We start from the raw sequence: 13,416 nt of genomic DNA, 5'->3' as shown, positions 1-13,416 counted from the left end.
ATACTTGAGAGCAGCCCGGAGCCGACTTGTGTATAGTACAGTATAAACATAGAAACATAGATATTGACGGCAGATAAGAGCCATAGGCCCAGAAAGTCTGCCCGATATTAACTTATTAATTTTTTTTATAGGTTAAAATTTTATTGACTGAACTTTAGAAAAACATTAAGCCATTGACATTTGGATGTCAGTGTGAACAAAAAAAGAAAAAACTAATGTAATTTAATGACATTCCCATCTTCACAGACCACTAACTAGCCAGAATGAGAGGATCACGCTTGACATTCTTCAAAAATTGTGCCCTGCAAATTTAGAACATTTTGTGGTCACTCAATGAAATTGTGTGAAACAATTGTGGATAACTCAGTGAAATTAATAAAACCATAAACTTATCAATTGGCAAATAACTTGTGATTAGTATTATAAGATGATCACATGCAAACCAGAAAATATTACACTGTAAATGTGTATAAAGAAATACAATTAAAATGAATTCTTAAAGTGCTTTCCATTTTGGTGCTCATTGTGACTAACATATTAAAAGGTTGTGTTTCCCTGTCTAGTTAATACAAATAATAAAATAAATTATAGTTGTGATGAAAAAAAATAGTGATTAAAACGCAAACTGTACTCAAATAATCATTCTGGGAAATAGTGATACATTTACTTCATGTTTTAACTACTATACCAATAGCAGTTGTGCACTTCCTACTTATGCTTTGACTTTGACACCTTAAAGCTCACAAAGTGTCAGGAGTACCTAGTATCCAATTATAAATACTAGGCAATACACTTTAGTAGGAAGTATACAACTAATACAGCTGTATTTGTTTTCAGATGTGCTATTTATATTTTTAGTACGGTGCCCCTTTAAGTGCCTCATTACAAATGTTAAAATGCCACCACCAGGAATAGTGCTGTTGTGAAAATCTTGTGCAGTTCATTCTTCTTAAAATTAAAATCTTAGACTTAATTGTACTTTTTAAAATTTCATTACAAATTAAAAACATCTTCTATGAACAATGTTTGGACCAAATTCATTATAATCATGTCTGCTGATCCAGGTAGTGTGAAAACTCTGCAAATTAGCCATAGTTGCTCCACCACGCCAGACTGCAAAATCTTTATCAAGAACCCTTGATACATTCACAGTGTTCAACAAATCCAGGGGAACCATGGAAGAGATTTCCTTTTGAAGTTGAGATGTCAAACCTGGGAACAAAGCACTTCCACCTGATACAACAATATTCCCAGCAAATTGTTTTCTTAAATCCACATCAGACAGTAGAAGTGATTTAAGCACTCTTTTATGAATGCCATATTGATCTTTCCCTAATAGCTGTGGGCTGAACAAAGCTTCACAAGTCCTGTATCTTTCCCTACCTAAAGTAACTGTTCGACCATCTGGTAGATTATACAGCACTTGTGAAGGAGGCTCAAAATGGAAATTATCAGCTATGTAACACAGTTTCTCCTTTATATCTCTAACAGACTCTTCTTCCACAACCAGTCCAAACTCATCTCTTTCTTTTAGCAGCTTTGCAAGGTAGCTTGTGAGATGTTGTCCTGCTAGATTAAATTTTTGGACCGCATGCTGAAGCCTATGGGTTTCATATACTGGAACACAGTAGCTCACTTGATCTCCTGAATGAAACACTGTACCTGTAACTCTTCTTGTGAAATGAAGTGCCAAGACAGCTTGTAGGGATATGTATAGGAAAGGCACATTGAATTATAGTATAGTACTTGTGTAAAGTTTTCAAAAGGGTTAAGATGGCACATTTCCAGTAATTTAAATTTATGGATCCAGAAAAAGGCCCAGATGATCGAAAATGTTACCAAGTGGCGAGATATTTAAAGGGATCCTCCACTATGTTGAGCAAGCTTGTCAGAATATTCCAAGCTCCCTACATAGAGCGTTTACTATACACGTCATTGGTCGACGATGCTGGCTTAGGCAACACCCAGCATCGGCAAACATATTTCCGATGTATAGTAAACAATCCCTTGAATAACTGCCATCTCCCTAACCGCTACTCCTATTACCCCTAAACTGAATTACCCCACGATCACAAACTAACACTACACTAATAAATATCTAACCCACCATAAACCCACCGCAAGTCACTAACTATTAACCCACTATGCCACCATAAACCCATCACGATTCTTAAATATTAATCTTGATCTGACATCAGGCCCATCTTCATCCAGACTCCAGGCACCGGGGGCCCATCTTTGTGGAGGTGGACAAAAATTATATTAATCATAATCTCTCCAAAACCATTTTGTTGAAGAGCAGCCTGTAAAAATGACCAATTCATCTTGTCAAACACCTTTTCAGCATCAGTAGAGAGAACGATTGCAGGCGTATAAATATGTTTAGCATAGTCAAGTAAATGGAAAGCTTTCAAAATATTGTCTTATTTTATTACATAGAAGTTCATCTTTTTTATACCTTTTTATCACCTTGTTTTAATGTTTCAAAATTATACGACTTCAATTAAACCACATTTACTCACAGCTGGAATTAGTTCAAATCTTGACTTCTTAGCTTGATAAACTTGTCTGGTTTTCAGAACTAAAAAAAACATCCCTGAAGAGTTTTGTGTTCTAAAGTGTGAGTAATCCACAAATCAGAACTACACAGAGCAGACAGATGTTAAAAATACATCCAGGGGCGGACTGGGCAGAGTGGCAATTGCCCCCAGGCCACCATCAGTGGAGGAATTAGGATCACTCAAAGCAGTTTAAAAGTCTATTTGTGGAAAAAGAAAGAAAACTTTCCACCAAAGCATGCAACATTAGCACTCTGTGCCCAGACTTAATTAGGCAGAATGTAACCAATGGTAATAAAACATAACCTTTATTTATTATTAAATTAAAAATGGGAAATAACAAAGTTACAATTGGAGGGAATAGTATGAGATTCAATTAAATCTTGTGGTTAATAAGTTATCAAATAGGGCCTAGGATTGTAGATAAATAAGAACCACAAGAATAAATAAAGTACATAGCTAGCGTGACCAAATGCTACTGATAAGAATTGTGCGCACTCAGTAAAGGCTCAGCAATAAATTATAATGGTATCAGTGGCTATTAGAGCAATAGTGCTTGGAGGTGGCTAAGTTGATATGGATTACAAAAGGTTAAACTGGGTATATGTGTTAGGTTCTCTTGCCTACAAGTGTGCCACAATATTATTATCTCAATTGATCAATTGCCTTTAAGAATAATATTCTCTGGGGACTGTGTGTTTATGGATGTTTCTTGATTTTACAACAATCCCATCACAGGTTCAAGTTTGTGTTATGCTTATACACTTGTAAGGCTGGTAATTGTAGCAATTTTGTATTTATTGGATATGCATCATTGAGCAGTATTGATGTACTCATTCTGGCACACTGCCAGTGAGAATCAGCTATAGGTACAAATTAAGTAACTGGATTAGAGCTATGCAAGTCAATAGTTTTCTTTAGAGCATTCTGTGACTGTATTTATGTAACCTATTCACTCCTTCTAAGGATTATCCCTGTATCCACTGTAATATAATCGCTCTGTTCAATATTGTTATTATACACCAGTGTCTGATTATATATGTGTAGAGCTGGCGATTCCGTAATTTTGTATCTTATAGATATGCAACATTAAATAATATTGATATATCCAATTTAGCAAGTTGCCTATGTGAGGCAATTTCTATAAATATTAAAAATAGAGCTGTTCCTGTTAATAGTATTTCCTTATTCACTCTTGAAATGTTATAAATAACTATTCCACTTTCCCTGTGGATTACCATTGAGTATATCTTAAATAGTCGCTATATAATGCGTGTCTGTATACATCAACTTCTAATCCATATTATATCACTGTGATAAGGTTCTAATAATCACCATATTGGGAGCCGTTATTCCCTTATTCACTCTTGAAACTTGGAATAGTTATTTATAACATTTCAAGAGGTAGATTTATCAATGTCCGCCGCACATCGATAAATGCCGACTGCATACTCTGTCTGCATTTATCATTGCTCAAGCATTTCTAGTAAAATGCTTGTGCAATGCAGCCCCCTGCACATTCACGGCCATTCGGCCGCTAGCAGGGTCTGTCAATCAACCCGATCGTAGCCGATCGGGCTGATTGCTGTCCGCCACCTCAGTGGTGCCAGACGAGTTAAGGAGCAGCGGTCTTATGACTGCTGCTCCTTAACTTCCATTTCTGGCGAGCTGGAAAGTACGGGGGTAGATAGCAGCATCCGCTGCTTGGTAAATCTACCCCCAAGAGTGAATAAGGGAATAACGTAATATCTATAAGATACAAAATTACGGAATCGCCAGCTCTACACATATATAATCACACATATTTGTGAATCAGACACTGGTGTATAATAACAATATTGAACAGAGCGATTATATTACAGTGGATACAGGGATAATCCTTAGAAGGAGTGAATAGGTTACATAAATACAGTCACAGAATGCTCTAAAGAAAACTATTGACTTGTATAGCTCTGATCCAAATATTTAATTTGTATCTATAGCTGATTCTCACTGGCAGTGTGCCAGAATAACTACATCAATACTGCTCAGTGTTGCATATCCAATAAATACAAAATTGCTACAATTACCAGCCTTACAAGTGTATAAGCATAACACAAACTTGAACCTGTGATGGGATTGTTAAACCTTTACCGAGTGCGCACAATTCTTACGAGTAGCATTTGGTCACGCTAGCTATGTAACCTTTATTCTTGTGGTCCATATTTATCTACAATCCTAGGCCCTATTTGATAACTTGTTAACCACAAGATTTAATTTAATATTATACTATTCCCTCCAATTGTAACTTTGTTATTTCCCATTTTTAATTTAATAATCAATAAAGGTTATGTTTTATTACCATTAGTTAAATTCTGCCTAAATTTTCTTTGCTTCTCTTTCTTTTTCCACAAATAAATTTGTGTTATAACCAATGCAAAGCACCACCCCCAATCACAGATAACTAGAAATATTAAACTAAATTATCTTTAATATTCACACATAGGGGTCAATTTATCAAAGTGTCAATCTCAGTGCATTCGCTGGCGTCAATACGCTCGCCAGACATTGCTGACGCGGATCTGAATACGATACCCTTATTTATCAAAAAAGCCATCAAAAACACGCGCATCAAGTACGGTGCGAAGAACATCGGACTGTTGTTAACTAAAAGTCATGGATGTTGTGGTTATTCAGGTTATTCCCAACTTTATTTATACCATTTCATTACTGTCCATGAACAAGCACATTTCTCTAAAGCTAATCTTTTATTTTTCAACTGTTAATGTCCAAGAAATAGCTACATTTATACCTCAACAAACAATATCTTATAGAAAGTTATTTTTATATTTATTTGTTATACAAAAAAATATGTTATATGATACTTTTCACTTTCTAGAAGTCATGATATGCTTTTCTCTCATATTTTTTTTATAAATGATTATCAATGCTAGAATTTGTACATATATCTTTGCACATACTTCTATTCTGAGCAGGAATAATTGCAAAAATAACATGTAATCATGGTATCATATGTATTTATTTGCAATCAATGAATATTTTAGAGCTGGGACAATTTTCTCTCTGTACCTGTTGTGACAGAACCCAAGGCATAGTAATGGAAGGTGTCTATATTCCCTCAAAAGTGCTGCAGTGCTCCACCCCGCAGTTTGCAGGTAGCACATTATGTCAAAAAGTCCAGTCCAGGAATTCTGTCTGACTCAGCTAGCTACTCACCTGCATATGGTAATTGACAGCAGGTGCTAATAAAATTCCCAGTCAGGGTTTGAGAGGTAGATTTTTGCCAGCAGTAAAGGAAAACTGCAAACACTCTCCTGAGAGACTGAGAGGAATTATCTCTAAAGGACAAAGTTTGAAAGGTCTGTGCAATATTACTTTTGTGAAAAGCTACTTAGTGCAGACAGTTGCACTTGTTAGTAAGTGCTCAGTGGAGCAAGCTTCTTTTGTTTTGTTTATGTTTATTTTGCCTGTTTTTGCCAGACCTGATAATAAACAGACTGTATTTTATAAAGCTACAACCTTGTGTGGTGTTTCCAGCTTTGAGGACTGTGTGTTTCCAAGATCCCAGGTCACATATGGTGGAGGTAGCGGGCAACACACTGATAGTCTGTTAAGGAAATAATACCACACTTAAAATGGAGGAAGTTGTAAAGGCTTTACTACAGGCTACGGCCTCACAGCAACAGGCCACTGCCACACAGCAGCAAGCTACTGCCAGCCAGCAAGAAAATATTGCAGTGCTACAAAAACTGGTATTAACACAAAGAGAGGAACAGCAGAATATCACACGTACCATGCAGAAGGAGATTAGAGGCCTATCTGAAAGACTGGGCAGGTGTGCTGCAGAAATTCCACACAGTTCTAAGACTCTGAGAGTGAGTAACTATTTGCAAAAGATGGTGGCTACAGATGATGTGGAGGCTTACCTGATGGCTTTTGAAAGGACAGCCGAAAGAGAAGGGTGGCCTGCGTCTGAATGGGCAAGTCTCCTTGCGCCATTTCTGAGTGGAGAACCTCAGAAGGCATATTATGATTTGGAGCCTGAGCAGGCCAGTGACTATAAAATGCTAAAAACAGAAATCTTGGCCCGCCTGGGAGTAACGACAGCAGTAAGGGCCCAGCGATTTCACTCCTGGACTTACAGTCAAGACAAAGCCGTGCGGTCACAGATGTTTGACTTGATACATCTTGCCAGGAAATGGCTACAGCCAGAGGTCAACTCAGCTAGTCACATTGTGGAACAGCTCGTGATGGACCGGTTCCTGCGAGGATTGCCTGTTTCCCTGCGGCGGTGGGTCAGCCAGAGTGAACCTAAAACTGCTGACGGTCTAGTTGCCCTGGTGGAACGCTATTTGACTGCCGGAGAGTTTCTACAAATCCCCAACCAGGAAAGACCTAGAACCCCGAAGATCCAGAGTCCCAGTAAATTGGGTAAGACTGTTCCAGGGAAAAGGGGGTATCGGGAGGAGCAGATGGGTTTTTACAACCCAAGGGACATTACAGCAAGGGACAAGAGTTTTGTGAGGCAGGAAGGGTCCACAATAGCCTCAAAGATGTTGTCTAATGCTAATATTAAATGTTTTCAATGTAAAGAGTATGGACATTTTGCAAAGGACTGCCCTGAGAATGATGTTGCTATGGAATGTAATGTTGGCAATATGAGAGACAATTATTCATTGTACTCTCGCTCAGTATATGTAATTAGCAAAAAAGATTGTTTAAATGGCCACCCTTGGTGCACTGTAAGGGTGGAGGGAAATGAAATTAAAGCTTTGCTGGACTCTGGTAGCATGGTTACGCTCATAGACAGGGGTCTGTTGAGAAATACTCCTATTGATAATTACCAGAACCTAGATATTGCTTGTGTCCATGGGGACATACACAAGTATCCAACTGCTAAAGTACTTATTGAAACTCAAAATGGCCCTATAAATCATAGAGTTGGTTTAGTGGATAAATTAGTCCATGAAATGATAATAGGCAGAGATTTTCCCCATTTTTTGAATCTATGGGATGCTGCTGAGGAAAATTCACCGGATTCAGTAGAGGGCGCTGTTTGTGACTTTCCCTTTTCTGATTTATTGGGGGATGACTTAGACAAAATAACTCCTGCTAGAGGGAAACACTCAACCCCTATGGAAACCCTAGTTGGAGGTAATACTGAACAGAATAATACAGGTCAATCTAATATATCTGAACCTGATGTAGAAATAACTGACCTAGAGGTTAGCCCAAGTAACTTTAGGGCTGCACAATGGGAGGATCCAACTTTAGCTGCGGCTAGAAACTATATTTCCGTAAGAAATGGCACCCCCATTAATACTGATAAAGCACTCACCTATCCATACTTTGAAGTGGAAAATGATTTATTGTACAGAGTTGGGAAAAAGGAGTCTGTCAAACAGCTGTTAGTACCCCAGGCATATCGACACACTGTATTAAATCTGGCACATAGCCACATACTTGGGGGGCACTTGGGGATTGAAAAAACCAGAGAGAGAATTCTTAGGAGGTTTTATTGGCCAGGTGTAATGGCATCTATCACAAATTATTGTTCTTCTTGTCCTGAATGCCAATTAACTGCCCCTCTTACAGCATACCGTAGCCCCTTGGTGCCCTTACCCATAATTGAGGTCCCATTTGAACGCATTGGTATGGATTTTGTGGGTCCTCTTGTAAAGTCTGCAAGGGGGCACCAGTATATATTGGTAATAGTAGACTATGCTACATGTTACCCTGAGGCAATACCCATGCATACTACTTCAGCAAAAGCAATTGCTAAGGAGTTAATGTTAATGTTCAGCCGTGTTGGGATTCCCAAAGAAATATTAACAGACCAAGGCACTCCATTTATGTCGAGAATTACAAAGGAGTTGTGTAATCTTCTTCATATAAAGAATCTGAAAACATCCGTATATCACCCACAAACTGATGGTCTGGTAGAGCGATTTAATAAAACACTAAAGGCTATGCTCAAAAAAGTAATTGATAAAGATGGAAAAAACTGGGATTTCCTTTTGCCTTATTTAATGTTTTCCATCCGAGAGGTCCCTCAAGCTTCTACTGGCTTTTCGCCCTTTGAACTTTTGTATGGAAGACACCCCAGAGGGTTGCTAGACATAGCTAAGGAGACTTGGGAACAGGAGTCAACCCCTCACAGAAGTGTGATTGAACATATAACTCAGATGCAGGATCGGATGACAGCCATTATGCCCATAGTTAGAGAACACATGGAAAATGCCCAACAGCACCAGCAGAAGAGCTATAATAGAAATGCCAGGGTTCGTGTGTTTAATCCAGGAGACAGAGTACTAGTCCTGGTTCCCACTGTAGAGAACAAATTTTTGGCAACATGGCATGGCAACATGGCATGGGCCATATGAAGTCATTGACAGAGGGGGGGAAGTAAATTACAAAGTAAGACAGCCTGGGAGGCGAAAGGAGGTACAGATTTACCATGTGAATTTACTTAAACCGTGGAAAGAAAGAGAAACACTTGTGGCTATAAAAACAGCAGACCTCCCTAAAATGGAGGAGCATGAACCCATAGTCAATATCTCAGAAACCCTGACTATCCACCAGAATTAAATAAAGATGTTTTCTCCTCAGTCCCAGGAAGAACTACGATAATACAGCATGACATTGTCACTGAACCGGGAAAAAGGATAAATCTAAAGCCATATAGAATACCTGAAGCCCGGAGGGAAGCAATCAAATTGGAAGTAAAGAAAATGCTGGACCTTGGGGTAATTGAAGAATCCCAAAGTGACTGGAGTAGCCCAATTGTGCTTGTACCAAAGCCTGATGGCACAATCAGGTTTTGTAATGATTACCGAAAGCTGAATGCAATATCCAAGTTTGATGCATACCCCATGCCAAGGGTTGATAAACTTGTGGAGAGACTCGGGAGAGCCAGGTACCTTACCACATTGGATTTGACCAAGGGTTATTGGCAAGTGCCGCTTACAGGACAGGCAAAGGAAAAGACTGCCTTCTCTACTCCAGATGGGCTCTTCCAATACAAGGTGTTACCTTTTGGCCTACATGGCGCTCCAGCAACATTTCAAAGAATGATGGACCGGATCTTAAGGCCACATGCTCATTATGCTGCAGCTTACTTAGATGACGTGGTCATACATAGCGAAGATTGGGAGTCTCACTTGCCAAAAGTGCAAGCTGTCCTTAATTCCATAAGAAATGCCGGTCTGACAGCAAATCCGAGTAAATGTACCATTGGCTTGGAGGCCAAGTATCTTGGCTATTCCATTGGAAGAGGAATAGTAAAGCCACAACTTGCTAAAGTTGAAGCCATAAGGAATTGGCCACGACCTATGACGAAGAAACAGGTCAGAACATTTCTTGGGCTTGTTGGCTACTACAGAAGGTTTATCTCCAACTTTGCTACTATAGCAGGTCCTTTAACTGACCTCACTAAAGCAAAAGCTCCAGTAATAGTGAAATGGTCCTCTGAAGCTGAACAGGCATTTCAAAATCTCAAGGAAGCCATCTGTAGACAACCAGTGTTAGTCACCCCTGATTTTTCAAAGGAGTTTGTTTTACAGACGGATGCCTCTGATGTAGGGCTTGGAGCAGTGCTTTCCCAGGAAAGTCAAAGTGAAGAGCACCCAATACTATACCTGAGCCGTAAACTTCAACCTAGAGAAAAGAACTATTCGATTGTTGAAAAGGAGTGTCTAGCAAGTAAATGGGCTGTTGAAACTCTCAAATATTATTTGTTGGGCAGAAAATTTAGACTAGTTACTGATCATGCACCTCTCAAATGGATGAGTCAAAATAAGGATAATAATAGTAGAGTTACACGCTGGTTCCTTAGTTTGCAACCCTATCTCTTCTCAATAGAACACAGGGCAGGAAGTAAACAGGGTAATGCTGATGGCATTTCACGTATGCATACGCTTTTGGCCATGGTCGCTCACCCCACTAGGTCTGAGCTGGCGGGGAGGATGTGTGACAGAACCCAAGGCATAGTAATGGAAGGTGTCTATATTCCCTCAAAAGTGCTGCAGTGCTCCACCCCGCAGTTTGCAGGTAGCACATTATGTCAAAAAGTCCAGTCCAGGAATTCTGTCTGACTCAGCTAGCTACTCACCTGCATATGGTAATTGACAGCAGGTGCTAATAAAATTCCCAGTCAGGGTTTGAGAGGTAGATTTTTGCCAGCAGTAAAGGAAAACTGCAAACACTCTCCTGAGAGACTGAGAGGAATTATCTCTAAAGGACAAAGTTTGAAAGGTCTGTGCAATATTACTTTTGTGAAAAGCTACTTAGTGCAGACAGTTGTACTTGTTAGTAAGTGCTCAGTGGAGCAAGCCTCTTTTGTTTTGTTTATGTTTATTTTGCCTGTTTTTGCCAGACCTGATAATAAACAGACTGTATTTTATAAAGCTACAACCTTGTGTGGTGTTTCCAGCTTTGAGGACTGTGTGTTTCCAAGATCCCAGGTCACACTGTGTAACCCCTCCTGATTGCAATCTAGTTTTAAAAACCACCCCTTCACAGGTGTTATAAAATGGGCTGGCATATAAGATGACATTTCTTACTGAAAAAGAAATTCAAGAGAAGGAAGAAATACACTGAAAATAGCATGACAGTAAAGAGGTGGTTTTAATTCCTGCTGTGTCTGATTCATGACAGTTTAATGTTAGGTGGCTATCCCTTTGAGCTATCAATTTAAGATTATATTGAATCAAACATCAATTCAAATTTTAAAATCCTTGTCTAAAATATGACACTGTGTGTCCTAATGTCAGCATCAATGTTTATATTTAACTCTATATTCACATATACATACGTTCAAAGTATAATACACAATTTAACAACTGGCACTTACTAAGTTCTGATAAATGATCAATGACACAAGTATCAAGCATTTTGATTTGTTAGTGATAGTTTAAAATGTATATTTGAATCAGATTGGCTGATGTCATAAATCATGTGATTATGCATATTCCAATCAAAAGTGGTTAAATAATTCACTAGTGTGTGGGTTGCTTAGGAGTTTGCATCATAATTGGTGTGAAAAGTGTTGCATTAAAATTGGTGCAAAGTGGAGAATGGGACTTGTATTACATGGCTTAAACATGGTGCACATAGATTTTTCACAAAAAATAAAAAGGAAGTTAGCTATATTATGTTGTGTATTTATTTCATTTGTATCTCTATATCTATTAGTGCGACAAGTTTGGGGCAAAACCTTTCAACACATTTGTAGAAACAATATCGTCCCCTTGCTTTGTAATGAGAGACAAATTTGTAGCATAATCCATAAGCAGTAATGTATTTTTAATTTTTATCCCTACATCTACTAGTGCACCAAATGTGGAGCAATAATATTGTTTGATTTAGAAAGGGTATACAATTTTAATAGAGTTTCTAATTTATATTATTATTTAATATACTTCATTCTCTTGCAGCATCAAACATAAGCTTTCTGTGTTTTCAGACTCCCATTGAGTTCTATGGCATCCGCGACCTCAAGGGTGGCGGATTGAAAACTAGATACGCTGCGTCAGAATAGACGTGAGCGTACCTGTTAAATGTTTGCTAAATTGGGAAAAGTGTCAAATACAGTTGAATGTGAATTTGAAACATCTGTAATGACGCAAGCATCAATCTGCGTCGAAATGAGATTGTGGGATCGTTTTTTACATCACAAATTTCAACATTTGACGATCTTGCCGCTTTGATAACTACGGCGGATCAATCTCGTGACAAATACGACGTTGAATTCAAGCGTATTATCAGTTGACGCTTTGATAAATTGTCCCCATAGACTGGGGGAATGCCTTTTTATAGTGCAATTGTTTATTTGTTTTTGAAGAAGTAGCTCAGAAGTCTATGTCCCTGAATTGAGCTCTGCTGTAAACTACAATCACAAAAATGCAAGTATGAAATAAATATAAATATTTTAAGAATTGGATTGCTCAACTCCATGTCTAGATGTTGCAGTTGTGATTTCCATTATCTTGCATTTTCTATAGATCTGATTAGCTATACGAAAATATAACATATATATGGCTATTAAATACATATACATATGTAAATTTCTGTAACACCCAATACCGACAGACTATTCAATATAGATGGTTAGTCACAAACATGTAGAATAGACTGGTTTTGTGGTTATCACTTGCAGAGTTTTTCATGTGCTGGTAAAACTTAATGCACAAGTATGTAAAATGAAAGCTGATGCGGGATTTTTTGGAGCAATATCTTTACTATTTTACACCTGCCAATTATAGTCAAGGTTCTGTTTGTTGTGGGAAGTTACCATTTTGAAAATTCAGTCTGGCCAGGCAGCAGCAGAGTATACATTACATATCTTTAAAAGGAACCATAAAATGTATAGAGAATCAAAATATAAAGCCTTGGTTAAGTTGTAACAATTTTACTGTAAAGCAGTTTGAAAGAGAGACTGTTTTTTTTTTTAGTTTTTAAAACAAGCTAGTATCAGTGATAATAGAAATATCCAATTTGCCTCTAAATTACCAGCCATCTTTATGAAGTAAAATTGTCACCTAAACATAAACCCAGAGGGCACTGTATAAGAGTGAGGAGTACAATCCATTCAAGTTCGGCTAGCTCTTATCTATTGTCACAAATGGATTTTAGACAGTTACTAGGATGTACTGTCTAAGGGAAAATATGCCGGAGTGGGAGGGGTTATTTGGTGCTTTTGTTATTAAGTGGCCTTTCTAGGAAGAAATTGCCTTACCACAATGAAAATTAAGCTGCAGCTATTTGTGAGTTATAACTGAGAGATCATCCTGCAACCAATCCTGTGAATGTAATGCTTCATTTCTGATATCTTTATCACTACTGCTTCTTTAGTCATCAG

The 13,416-nt window shown here is 38.2% G+C and overlaps 1 protein-coding gene across 1 annotated transcript; it reads right to left on the bottom strand.

The window, feature by feature from the left end:
- Positions 1 to 1,000: 1,000 nt before the first annotated feature.
- LOC128652580 (actin-3-like) lies at positions 1,001 to 13,074 on the bottom strand. The gene is made up of 2 exons (XM_053705511.1): positions 13,068 to 13,074; positions 1,001 to 1,698 (listed from the first exon to the last, which is right to left on the bottom strand). The coding sequence occupies exons 1-2, from the start codon at positions 13,072 to 13,074 to the stop codon at positions 1,001 to 1,003; spliced, it is 705 nt and encodes a 234-aa protein (XP_053561486.1).
- Positions 13,075 to 13,416: the final 342 nt, after the last annotated feature.

The sequence above is a fragment of the Bombina bombina genome, chromosome 3 (assembly GCF_027579735.1).
Source record: "Bombina bombina isolate aBomBom1 chromosome 3, aBomBom1.pri, whole genome shotgun sequence".
Classification (NCBI taxonomy): Eukaryota; Metazoa; Chordata; class Amphibia; order Anura; family Bombinatoridae; genus Bombina; species Bombina bombina.
This window is presented reverse-complemented; position numbering and strand designations above follow the sequence as displayed.